This window comes from Carex rostrata, chromosome 6 (genome assembly GCF_964058835.1).
Source record: "Carex rostrata chromosome 6, lpCarRost1.2, whole genome shotgun sequence".
Classification (NCBI taxonomy): Eukaryota; Viridiplantae; Streptophyta; class Magnoliopsida; order Poales; family Cyperaceae; genus Carex; species Carex rostrata.
In genome coordinates, this window is record NC_135923.1 from 1,064,046 (window position 1) to 1,076,618 (window position 12,573).

General features: G+C 33.8%; 1 protein-coding gene and 1 long non-coding RNA gene across 3 annotated transcripts; one reads left to right on the top strand and one right to left on the bottom strand.

The window, feature by feature from the left end:
- Nucleotides 1-3,452: 3,452 nt before the first annotated feature.
- LOC144555522 (IQ domain-containing protein IQM2-like) lies at nt 3,453-6,951 on the top strand. Its single transcript, XM_078303899.1, has 9 exons — nt 3,453-3,882; nt 3,964-4,078; nt 4,483-4,548; nt 4,649-4,737; nt 5,084-5,174; nt 5,262-5,408; nt 5,607-5,699; nt 5,794-5,895; nt 6,211-6,951. The coding sequence occupies exons 1-9, from the start codon at nt 3,461-3,463 to the stop codon at nt 6,745-6,747; spliced, it is 1,662 nt and encodes a 553-aa protein (XP_078160025.1). The 5' UTR covers nt 3,453-3,460; the 3' UTR covers nt 6,748-6,951.
- Nucleotides 6,952-8,959: 2,008 nt separating this feature from the next.
- On the bottom strand, nt 8,960-10,555 carry LOC144555903 (uncharacterized). 2 transcript variants are annotated; one of them, XR_013512154.1, is made up of 3 exons: nt 10,283-10,555; nt 9,638-9,823; nt 8,960-9,357 (listed from the first exon to the last, which is right to left on the bottom strand). It is a non-coding gene; the product is annotated as an uncharacterized LOC144555903 (long non-coding RNA). The 2 variants fall into 2 exon arrangements; XR_013512153.1 differs by lacking the exon at nt 10,283-10,555 and having other exon boundaries at nt 9,638-10,275.
- Between the last annotated feature and the right edge of the window lie 2,018 nt (nt 10,556-12,573).

Genomic DNA, 12,573 nt, shown 5'->3' on the forward strand with positions numbered 1-12,573 from the left:
GTGTGAATTTTTTTGTGCGCGAAGAAAACTAAAGCATACACTATTGGTATAATTAGAGTTGTCAAAAAAAATAAAATTGTTGTTTGCAATTAATTTGATTCCAAATTAGTTCATTCTGAAATAAATCAAAACGGTTCAGTTCGAATCTTATTCAAACTTAAATTTAAATTAGAGTAAGTTCGATTTGATTCGATTCATTTGCAGCCCTAATATTTATGTCATTATATTAGTTATTCGTCATAAATTTTAAAACTGTTGTTCATATATAAATCAAATTTTATGTGTAATTGAACTACAAATTTTTGTGATGTAATTATTTGAGTTTTCTCAAACTTAAGCTTCATACTGACTGCTGCTAGAAAAAATAAAATAAAATATAAATAAGTAAATATGTTAATAAATAAATACGTAGATATATATATTACTAAATAATAAATAAACAAATAATAACGTGCCATTGTTCATCTTCTGTTTAGTTAAATTATTCATCCACTTATTTATTAGTAACAATTATAAATCTGTTAGTAAAAAATATATTTTTAAGATTAGTGACTTCAAATGCCTACTAATAATTTGATTGATAAAATACATATTTACAACAGATAAAATTACCCTCCTCCTTAAATCAAAATTCATTTATTCTCACGAAATCATGTAAACTACTCTAATCAACTAATTATATTTATCTCCTCTTAAATAATCTATTAGCTCTTTCTCCATCTCTCTCCATGACTGTAACCGCTTTCGTCCGATAGTCGTGACTCTCCGACAATTAGATTTATTTATCGCCGCACTTTGATCAAGATGGAGATGAAAACTCTATGCTTCGAGCTTCGAAGATACTGTAATCTCAATTCTAGTCATCTCCGCTCGGCTTACCTCCCTCTCCTCTCACTCATTCTCTTTTCCAATCAAAAAAATAGAGACGAGAGAGAGAAACAGTATCGCTATGTCAAATGTGAAAACTAGAATGAATGGGAGTGATAGAATGAAGAGATACGAAAGAGAAAGAGAAAAGAAGCAGCGGCAGCAATTGTTGTTTTTTCTTTCTTTCTTTTTTTCTCTTGGACGAAGAGAACGAAACTCAATATATTATTATTATTAACAACTATGTTTATCGTGAACAATGATTTTATAAAAATTATATAAATTTTGTAATCTCTAAGGTAATAGAATATCTTTACACGAGAGTCCGCACCTAGGGAGCTCTCCTTATCTCCTTGGCGATTTAGAAGAGAAATCCGAGTCTGAGGTTTTGAGAGTCGTTCGATCAATTTGTTTCTCCGCCTCGTCACCTTTATTTTCACCCTCGTTCGTCCAGTCCACTTCACTTTGCTTTATTTGAGTGAATAATTTTATCTGATGGATTTCTCTGCCGCTCGAAGCTCCGCCTCACTCCATCCGAGCATGTGCTTCTGTCGAACGGATCTAGCCACCTCTTATTGTTTCATCTTGTCTCACTCTAACCGAGCAGGTGCTTCCGTCCAACAGATCTGGTCACCGCTCTTTGATCCGCCTCGACTCTCCGGGTTCGATTGAGGGTGTTGTAAATTCACTTCGCCTCCGTAATATCTAATATAGCTATATATGAATAAGGTACGTGTTGTTATGGTTGTGACGATGATGATGAATATGTTGTCTCCTTCCTCTTTTACTTCTTCTTACCTCCCTTCCTTCTTCCTCCCTCCTCTCCTGATGTGACTCGTGTGAGGTGACTGTCCTGGTCCAGTCGATTCAATTTTCGGTCTGGTTCAATTCAGTGCTTCTTCGACTGAGTGGTGAATGTCCTGGTCTGATTGATTCAGTTCTCTGTCCGGTTTGATTCAGTGCCTCCTCAGCCGAGTGGTGACTGTCCTAGTCCGATTGATTCAGTTCCTGGTCTGGTTTCATTCAGTGCCTCTCAGGTGCACATTCTTCTGGGCAGTGTCGACATGGTGTAGTCACACTTGCTCAACTGCTACGGTTGCATATCAAGAGAAGAGAATGAATAGACCCATTGACTTGCTTATCTGGCGTGAACTAAACATTTTGCAACTACTTTTTTTACTTTTTTTCCTTCTCTTTAATTTTTAACAGTGAGAGATTTTACAAGTAGTTCAGTGTATAGGATGTTATCTATGTGAAATTAAATATCTACGCTGGAACAGACTTGTAATTTGCTCCAAAAAAAAAAATATAGAGATGGGCTATAGTGAGTTGCAAAGTAAAACGACTATTTTACTTCATACTCATATTTTGCGATTTTAAAGTTCAAAATGTTGATTCGAACCGCTGATTTACTGATCCAGAAATTTTTACTGTTTTTACTGTTAATTCGGATTTTCAGATTTTCGAAGTGGCTTAATAAATAGTAAACAAAATTTCAATAAATGTAAAATTTAGTTTCCAAGCATATTTTATTATGAAGAACATGTTGGAAAGCTCGAATCGGTTATTTGAACTTTAAAAATAAAGATATTGTGTGAAATAAAATAGTCACTTTACTTCGCAATTCACCGTAACTCATATATATATATATATAGAGGTAGGCTAATATACAATCGATTGTTCCTGGGGTCCCGTACAACCAAGTCATTTTCCGATTTTTAAAGTCCAAATGATCGATCCAAACCGTTCATCTTGTTCTCCATATTAATATGTGCTTGGAGACCAAATTTTACATTTTTTTGAATTGTTTTACTATTTATTAAGCCACTTTGAAAATCGCTGATCCAACGGTAGCTTCTGGTTTTACTGTTTTGTTAAGCCACCGTTGGATCAGCGGTTTTCAAATTGGCTTAATAAATAGTAAAAAAAATCAGAAAAATGTAAAATTTGGTCTCCAAACACATATTAATATGGAGAACAAGATGAACGGTTTGGATCGATCATTTGGACTTTAAAAATCAGAAAATGACTTGGTTGTACGGAACCTCAGGAACAATCGATTGTATATTAGCCTACCTCTCTCTCTCTATATATATATATATATATATATATATATATATATATTTAAAATAAATAAATGGATAGAAATTTAGATAACAGTTAGGACTTGGGGTGAAATAAATGTTGGCTCAAAAATAAAAGTGAAGTTTGTAATTAGTTGAGAAAACCTCTAAGAGAAAAGTAAAAATTGGTTTTGTTGGCGACTAGGAGACAGTGGACTTCAGTCAAAACCTTTTCTCCGTCGACATTTCTTCATCTTTGGCTTCGTCAAATCTCTCTCTTTCTGTCTCGCTGTCTTCTCTCCACATGTACCCCTTTATATAAACTCACATCTACTAACTCAGAACTCATTCTCATCTTTCACTTCACAGACAACGAAAGAGCACTACCCCACCTTCATCTCTCTCTCTCTCTACACTTCCAAGCTCTCACTGGAGAAGACTTTACCCTCTAATTCAACTTCTAAATTTTGAAATTTTGAGGTACCATCTATATATCTCTCTGTTTCAGCTGTGAGAAAAACGAAAGAAACATGGGTGTAATCTTCTCTTGCTCGGAATCTCCACAAGATTCTTTCGAATCACTTCTAATGAAATCTCTCAGCATAGAAGATAATACAAATTCCAAATCAGAACCATCAATAATCAAGACTTTCGGTTCCGGCAAACTAATAATCAAAACCTCTTTGAGTTTCAAAAAGGAAGATGATGAGTCTCTCCAGTTAGAGGCCAAAATCTCTATCTCAAGTCCTAAATGGACCGAAAATTCTCCGAAAGTTGCGACTTACGGCAAGTCAAGATTCACTTGCTCAAACAACACCAAAGATGACTTACCGGATGTCCCAATCGATAGCCCAAAACATGATGCAGCAGCAATTAAGTTGCAAAAGGTTTATAAGAGCTTCAGGACTAGGCGGCAACTCGCCGACTGTGCAGTATTAGTAGAGCAACGCTGGTACGAGCATGCTTCAATCTGAGTGCATACCATTTGTTATTGTTATAGTTCCTAATTGGTTTTAACTTTCATAATATATAGGTGGAAGTTGCTGGATTTTGCTCTGTTAAAGAGAAGCTCTGTTTCCTTTTTTGATATTGACAAGCCTGAATCTGTGATGTCTAAGTGGTCCAGAGCAAGAACAAGAGCAGCTAAGGTATATCTTTCACCTCACCTTTTATCAGTTTGCCTAGTTTAATTTAATTTAATACTGTCCTGATTGATTGTTGTTTGATTGATCATTATTGAAAGATGTGAGATAATGAACTGGCTAGATCAGTATATATATATAGAATATATATATATATATAGTTGATTATTGCATGTGTGGCAAGTGCTGTTAGTTGAAGAGTTGAATTCATGTTTTCATTTCATATATTGCTCATGATGTGACCATTAGGCTGTGCTCTAATTAATTTCTTGTTGCAAGTTTGATTAGAATCTTCTAAATTAATTAGGGAGATCTCCTTACACTGTTACACATGCTTGCATGCCTTTAATAGACTGTTTATATTCATTATTTTAAGTATATTAAGATGAAATTATTTGTATTATTATCAGGTTGGAAAAGGTTTATCCAAGGATGAGAAGGCTCAAAAACTCGCACTGCAGCACTGGCTTGAGGCGGTACGTACAATTCTTACCATATTATTAGTTTACGTAACTTATCATTAAATGAAATCATCAAAATTACCAGAAAATGATAAGGTTTTTATCTCATGAGCAGATTGATCCGAGGCATCGGTATGGCCATAACCTCCATTACTACTATGATTGTTGGCTTCAGTGCGAAAGCAAGCAGCCATTCTTCTACTGGTATGTCATACAACAAAATAAACTTTTCATGAACACACTGCTAACCTCAAAATATACTAAACACCCTTTTCAGAAAACAAAAAAAGAAAGAATAATGATAATTAGTAGGTTTGTAAAACCTACATATACATAGGAAAATAGACATTTTTTTTTCTTAAATTTGAAAATAACAGAGGGTGGGAATGCAAAAAAAATGGCAAAAGAATAGGTTTATTTAATGAATGTTACTTTTAAGGTTTTTCAAAACTAAGAAGAAATACACTGGTAAGAAAATATTTGCAACAAAATATGTTGCAAATCATGAAAAGATCAAACAAATTTCTAAATTTCATAATTTGAATTATAGGTTGGATGTTGGAGAAGGCAAGGAGGTGAACCTTGAAGAGAAGTGCTCCAGATCAAAGCTGCAGCAACAGTGCATCAAGTATCTCGGCCCCGTAAGTTCGCAGACTAAACATAAATTCCTTTTTTTTTTTTTTTAAAGTCAAAAGGAAATCTATTTAAGTTATTCTATATAATTTCAGAAAGAGAGGGAGGAATATGAAGTTATAGTGGAGGATGGAAAGCTTATGTACAAAACTAGCCGACAATTTGTTGATACATGTTCAAGCTCGAAAGACGGGAAATGGATCTTTGTGCTAAGCACATCTAAGATTATGTATGTCGGAAAGGTACGTAAAATGCCGATTTTTTGTTTAACAGATCTTTTTATATATTGAAAATATTTTGATTTAACTAAAAAGGAATTATAACATATTCTGATATTCTAATTCATGCACAAAATCATTTTTATTTTAACAAAACGTATTATATAGTCACAAATTTATAATTGATCTAACTCAAAAAGGGTAATTTATTTCATGTAACAGAAAATGAAGGGCACCTTCCAGCACTCGAGTTTTCTGGCAGGTGGTGCCACATCAGCTGCCGGCCGACTTGAGGCAGAGAACGGAAATTTAAAGGTAAGTTGAAAAATTTCTACCCTACATGTGCAACTTCAGGAAAAAAAATAATAAAAAAATACTTAAAAATCCTTATATTTTCCTTTTAATCCAGGCTGTCTGGCCACATAGCGGCCATTATCGCCCTACTAAAGAGAACTTCCACGAGTTCATGAACTTTCTCAGAGAAAATGAAGTTGATCTGACAGATGTTAAGGTATCCCAATTTTCCTACTGGTACCAATTGATACCAGTATACCACCCATATGTATTGAGTGCCTATCAAATATTTTTGTTTTGTACTTTTACTTTTGGTATTTTGGTTTCGTTTGTGCTTGCCTCTGTGGTGCTTTTTCATACAAGCTCCAATTAGAAAAAAAATGTATTCTCTCCCAAATTGGTACCAAACCTATCACAACAGCAAATTCCTTAATTTTTTGCCAGTAACCAGAACAAACCCATTACAATTTGTGGTAAGCTTCCCTGTTTATATAGTTTCTAATTCAATCCAAATTGTTTTGAATTATTGCAGTTAAGTTCCACTGAGGGAGAAGAACAATTCAGCCGACTTGACAGCAAATTTTCTGATTTGGAAGTCACAGAAACAGAACCTCCAGAGGAACACAAAAATGAAATTTCACACAAAAGTAGTATTTTTCTATCACACAACCCTGACACCGAAGCAGAGAAATCAACAACAACAAATGAAAATGTAGAAAACAACGACACAATGTCAAAAGAGCTTTCTGAGAACAAGGCATTTTTCAAACAAAATTTGTTTGATGAAGAAGCAGAATTGCAAGAAGAACCGATATCGGACCCGCAAGAGCAGATACTAAGTAGGATCAACTCAAAGAAGGGTATGAAATCGTACCAGCTTGGGAAGCAACTGTCTAGTAAGTGGTGTACCGGTGTGGGCCCACGGATTGGGTGCGTGAGGGACTATCCATCAGAGCTCCGGCTTCTTGCATTGGAGCAGGTCAATCTCTCTCCTAGACATGCTGGTCCCTCTCGGTTCGGTTCACCTCGGTTTGGTTCACCTCAAGTTGGTTCTCCTCGGTTTACATGATGCAAGATTAAAATTGTTTCATTTAAAATAATACAATATGAATAACCATTCTTCCAATTGTATAGAGTTATACAAATACATCAATGTAGTTTTTGTTAGAGAATCCTTTCAGATTAAAATAAGTACAATATGAATAACCATTCTTTCAAATTGTATAGAATCATACAACAATTGTGAATACAATAAAGTCTGTATTTGTTGAAATAGTACTTATTGGTTATTTCTTCTCATGAGCTCAGGCCATATCAGCAAAATAAAGCAAGAAAGAAAACTCAAATAAAATGCCAAATTTAGGGACTAGTTTGAGTCAATGCAAAAATTGGCATTCTTTAAAGGGGCTATTAGGCTATGGGACCAACATGTTGGATCATGCCTAAAACTAAAAGGCTGTAAAATGAAAATAAAAGAGGTGAAGAAAGAAAGAAAATAGGAAGGAAAAGATTTCAATTACATATAATATGTAAGCCCCAAATTAAAATATGTGAGCCTTTTTGGGCTTAAAGTAGGGAAAACCCAACATTAGGTACATACATACTAGTTGGATTCGTATCCCTCACTTTACCGTTTGGAATTAAATCTCAACTGATTTGGAATTCAGGCTAACATAGGGAGGGGAGCAGTATTATTGGGCTTTGAGATTTGTGCCGAGTTAAAAAGAACAGTGTAGATCTAGTAACTGTAAAAGATTCCTTGCCATTTTCTTTTTAAAGAGTTAGGATGGATAAAGCATAGACTTGATGTATTTTATGGTTTTATTTTTATTTTTAAAGTTTAAATAGTCGATTAGAAACCGCTTAATATGATATTTATATTAAAAATATGTTTGGAGATTAAATTTTCTATTTTTTTGAAAAAAAAATTAACTATATTTTTAGAATTTTTCAAAATTATTGTTTTTTCATAAAATTTTGGATCATAAAAAACACAATAATTTCTTTATGAATGGATCTGATATAGATTCCATAAAAATCTGATGGATGTGAAGGTACGGATATGAGTTCAGAAAAATCTGATGGAATCTATAAAAACAATCTTCTTTTTTTCTTCTTCTTTTAAGGATGAATCTGATTTTTTTTTTATTGTATCAGCCGTAATATAATCTTTAAATTCACACATAAATTAAATTAAGATTAGACATATTTGTAAATTAAAAGTAAAATTATTTGTCAGTAATTCATCAGGGTACCACCTATTTATCATCAAACCGGTTGTTTGTTAAACTAGATAGCAATATAATTTATTAAAAATTGCTGGTGAAGCTGTGAAATCTTGAGAAGAAATTCAACTCTCGACTTTTAAATAACCAGTCTTAGGACATTTTTTCTAACCGTCTTACCTCTCTTTTTCTTACTTAAAGCTCATTTTCACTCTGTTAATTTCTGGTTTCAGCAACAAGAGATTCTCCATATAAGAAAACCAAATCAGTCAATTTAATTAACCTAAAAATCTTTCCAAATTTGGATATATACTGGTATATAAAAAGAGAGGGGTTCAAATGCTCCAAAAAATTTTGCTCCAAATTCAGTCCAAATCCTGAACCGTATATCTCAGTTTAGATGAACGTCTCAGATTCTTGTCTGCCTCCGACTTTTCGTTTCCAAAAATGTGCGCTTAAGTCATTTCTGTTCTCTCCAGTGAACGAATCCCTCCGCCATGCCCACCACCGAATCAGCCATGCTTCCAAGCTCCGTCGATCCCTCGCCGCCACCATCTCCATTCTCTGCCGTAATCTACTAAGTTCCAATTACATTTCTTCAAAATACAATATTAACGAAAATTCAAATATCAATCAAGATGCTTTATCTCTCTTTTTTTAAATGCCAAGATGATTAATCTTATCGACAAATGGAATTCCTTCTGGGGCACTTGAAAATTTTCTTCCAATCTACTTTTTGTGTGCAACGTGCACATGAAAATTTTGAATCAATTTCCCTCTGAGAACCTAGGCAACACCAACAAATGAAATTTCAATTTCTTTTTTAAAATTTTTGTTGTCAGATGGATTGATATGTAAAACTTGCGTGGTTATTACAAACTTGCTAAATAACTAGTAATTAAGGTTTGCTTTGGATAATTAATTGAAATTTAGGGATTATTAGTTTTATAATTAGTTTATAGGCTGGAGTTTCTGATATATATATATTGGCATCTGTTGTATGTGCATTAATAGAGAATGAGATTCCCATAATCTGATTCATAAGGACACAATTGATGCACACAAAGTGATGGTTTCATTTCCGAAATCTTTATTCAATCATCATGCTTACAAAAGATAATAACATGAATCTCAACATAAATAAAAACAAAATTTACAATTAAAAAAAAATACAAACTGCTTGTATGACCTATACTTGTTAGTACTTTGATACCATCTATTCAACTTAAAAAAAACAAAAAACCTGAGTTTACATCAAAAATATTGAAAAACTATTAACTTTATCTATCCATCTCTCGGCCTTCTATGTTTTGTTTCTTCAAATTTGGTATGTGCATTCATGTCACTTCCTACTATGATCGCATCTGGCACCTTTATCTTTTAGGATTTTATAATTTGAAGCATCTGGTAGAACGCTTGTAGAAGCAAATTCTGGCCTTTTCCCCTTAACACACCTGTATAATTAGTATGAGACAAATTTGAATCAGTAAAAGTCATGGTCTGATCAGAAGAATGTAAAACGGGGTAAAAAATGTAAAAAAATGTAAAACTTGATCTATAGGTGCATTTACATATGGAGACCATGTTGAACAGTTCAGATCGACTGGTTGAACTTTGAAAATAGAGATATTGATCCATAGTACAGATCAATCCGCGCTATGCATAGTACCATAGCCTCACTCAAAAGCCAATTGTTTATAGGAAGTATGTAAAAATGAAGAGAGAAGCATTTACTGTTGATTAAGGCAAAGAGAAGGTCTTCCTTGCCGACATGAAGATCTTGATGGCGCACATGTTCTCTCAGAGCAAAAGTCTCGCCTTCTGCTACCTTAATCCTGGCCTTTGCTATTTCCAAGGTGTACCACATATGTCTTTGGCATCTCTATCCTTCACTCCTCACATTACATATACACCCAATGGCTTTAAAAAATTCATACAGTCAAACACAGGTATAACAAAGTATTGGAACCATGCAGGCTGGTAGTGGTAGCCTTGATATCAGCAGATATCCATGCCATACTGGTACCAGACCTAGACAACTCTAATATTATTTCCTGTCAATGAAGACTAAATTTGAAAACAAAAGGACATGAAAATGAGTTTGGCTAATATAACATCAATGTCATTTTAGCCTATATAACACCAACTCTAATTTCTGTAAATCGTACATTGTGATTGTATAAGATGCAAACAGTACTCGTAATTTCTGTAAAGTTTACTTGTAAATATGTCACTCCTTTGAATTTTTCAATCGTCTTGCCCACCTCCTTCCCCTCCCCACCTTAAATAAGAATAACTAGTAATACAATTAACTTACCAACTAAAGGTCAAATTTCAAAGAACGGCTTTAAATCTCTTAAATGTCAATTGTGTACTTACCTTTGAATAATTTCTTTACAATGTGAAAGACGGCACGGAGGTCTATTTCGCTCTTGGAGACCAAGCGAAGAGAGAGAGGGGCACGGGGGCTCCAAATTGAGCAGTGGATCGCAGTAGAAACGAAGAGAGGAAAGGGGCACAGAGGCTCCAAAATGAGCGCTAGATTCACAGAGGAGAGAGAGAGAGAGAGAGAGAGCGCTTGAGAAAAAATGGGGGCGAAAGCTCGACGTCGGGGTCGAGACATGTGGGGTTGTGGGGAGAGAGTGCGAAACAGAGAGGGAGGGGTTTAGGAGTGTTTTGGTTACTGGAGAGGATTGAGAGTGTGCTTTTGGAAATGAAGAGTCGGAAATAGAGGAAAATCTGAGACGTTCATCTAAAATGAGATATGTGGTTCGGAATTTGGACGGAATTTGGAGCAACAGATTTTGGAGCATTTGAGCCCTCCTCATATAAAAAAATAAAGGGGGAAAATAAGTAAACTATATACAATGTAATCTGAAAAAAGATCAACTTGAGTTAGTGGTATTACCGTATTAGTTTACAAGATTTCAGATAGGTTATATGTACAACACTTTGAATTAGTTCATGATTTGGTCACTATCTGAAAATTAGAGTTTATCTATAAAATTAATTTCAAAACAAATAGATTTTACCACTAAACACGCAGCAGAAACTTCAAGTCCTAACAGTAACCTTCTTCACTTCGTACACCTTTGTGTTGGATCCACGCAACAACAACTGCAGCCACGTCTCTACTGATATCCACATGAACAAGTTGACAAACAACTGCAAATTGGAGCGCTAGTGCCAACTAACAGTCCCCTCTTGTCTTTCTACTTTTCTCTCTCACTTTATGAAGTGGTGCAAATTCAGATAGGTCATATTTTCGGTCTAATTCAATAAAACCGAAAATACTGTTCTTCTATTTTCTGTCTCTTTCAGATAATTAACTAATCTATCAAAAACAAAATACTAACAAATATATATAGACTAATACAACAGTTCGTTTGCACCCATTCATTCACATCTAATCAAATAGGTCTTATCAGATCAGGTCAGATCAGATCATAGAGAAAATAGATATTTCAGGCCCATATTTTAATGCAGCCCAATAAGACTTAATTTATATTATAATTTTATTAATTAACTATTAATTATTGCTCCCGGTAGAACATTTCTAGCATTAGTACCCTGCCCGTTGTGAGAAGGCCAATCAAAGCTTTATCCTTTGCCACAAAAATGCTCCAATTGCCTTGCTGTTACTTGTTCGTTATTCACTTATTTTTGCAGTTTTGCTTCAATTTTTTTAAATAAAGATTAGAGATCAAGTCACCCAATTGTTTAATAGCCATGTAATGCAATAAAGAATTTTTCCATCCGAATTTGAACAGTTTTGCTGCAACTTGAGCTGTCAACATTACGCAAGGCATTAATGCTGATTTTCTCAATATAAACCAAATAAAAAACCAAGGTGCGTGCTCAAAATCTCATCAGAAGATTTCTTATGAATACTTGAGATAAAAAATTAAATTGAATCTATCTTTATCTTAAAAAAATAAAATAAAATAAAATAGTAGATAAATTAAGGTGGAGAGATCAGAGATGGGTATATAGTCAACTTCACCTCCACTGCCTCCAGCAACATCTCACCAAACAAGACCCCACTTTCTGACGACCCCACACCTAACCGGGAATAGTTTATTATTAATTGAACCGTCTTAGATATATAAGTCTAATATAACACCTTCAAATAAAAAAAATATATATTTGGAAATATATTCATCTCCCTCCAACTGGTTCTTATTTCTTTACCCAATAACAACAAGAAGCAAGCATACATACTCTTTGTCATTTATAACAATCAATAATTTGGTGTTATATTAAGTGATGTACAAATATTTTTATTTCGACTGAAAATATAAATTGTCAAATTATATTTTCTTATATACAAAAATTCAATTGAAATTGAAAACTAGCATTTGATCTAGTGATAAAGACAATACTTTCCACATGAGAAGTTGCAGATTCGAAATTCAGATGGAGAATTTCTTGTGAATGTTAAATAGATAGGCAGCTTGACCTTTAACCTTAACTCAAAAAAGTTCAATCGAAATTGTTAAATATCACCAAATATCAAAACTTCACAGAATATCAAATTTACAAAAAAAATCGGATTGAAAATAATGATCCTAAAAGAGAAAAAAAGAAGTAAATATTATCATATCAAAAGATTCATCTTTCAAAATTTTTAAAAATAGTATAAAACTTATTAAAATAGTAGAATTTGGCAT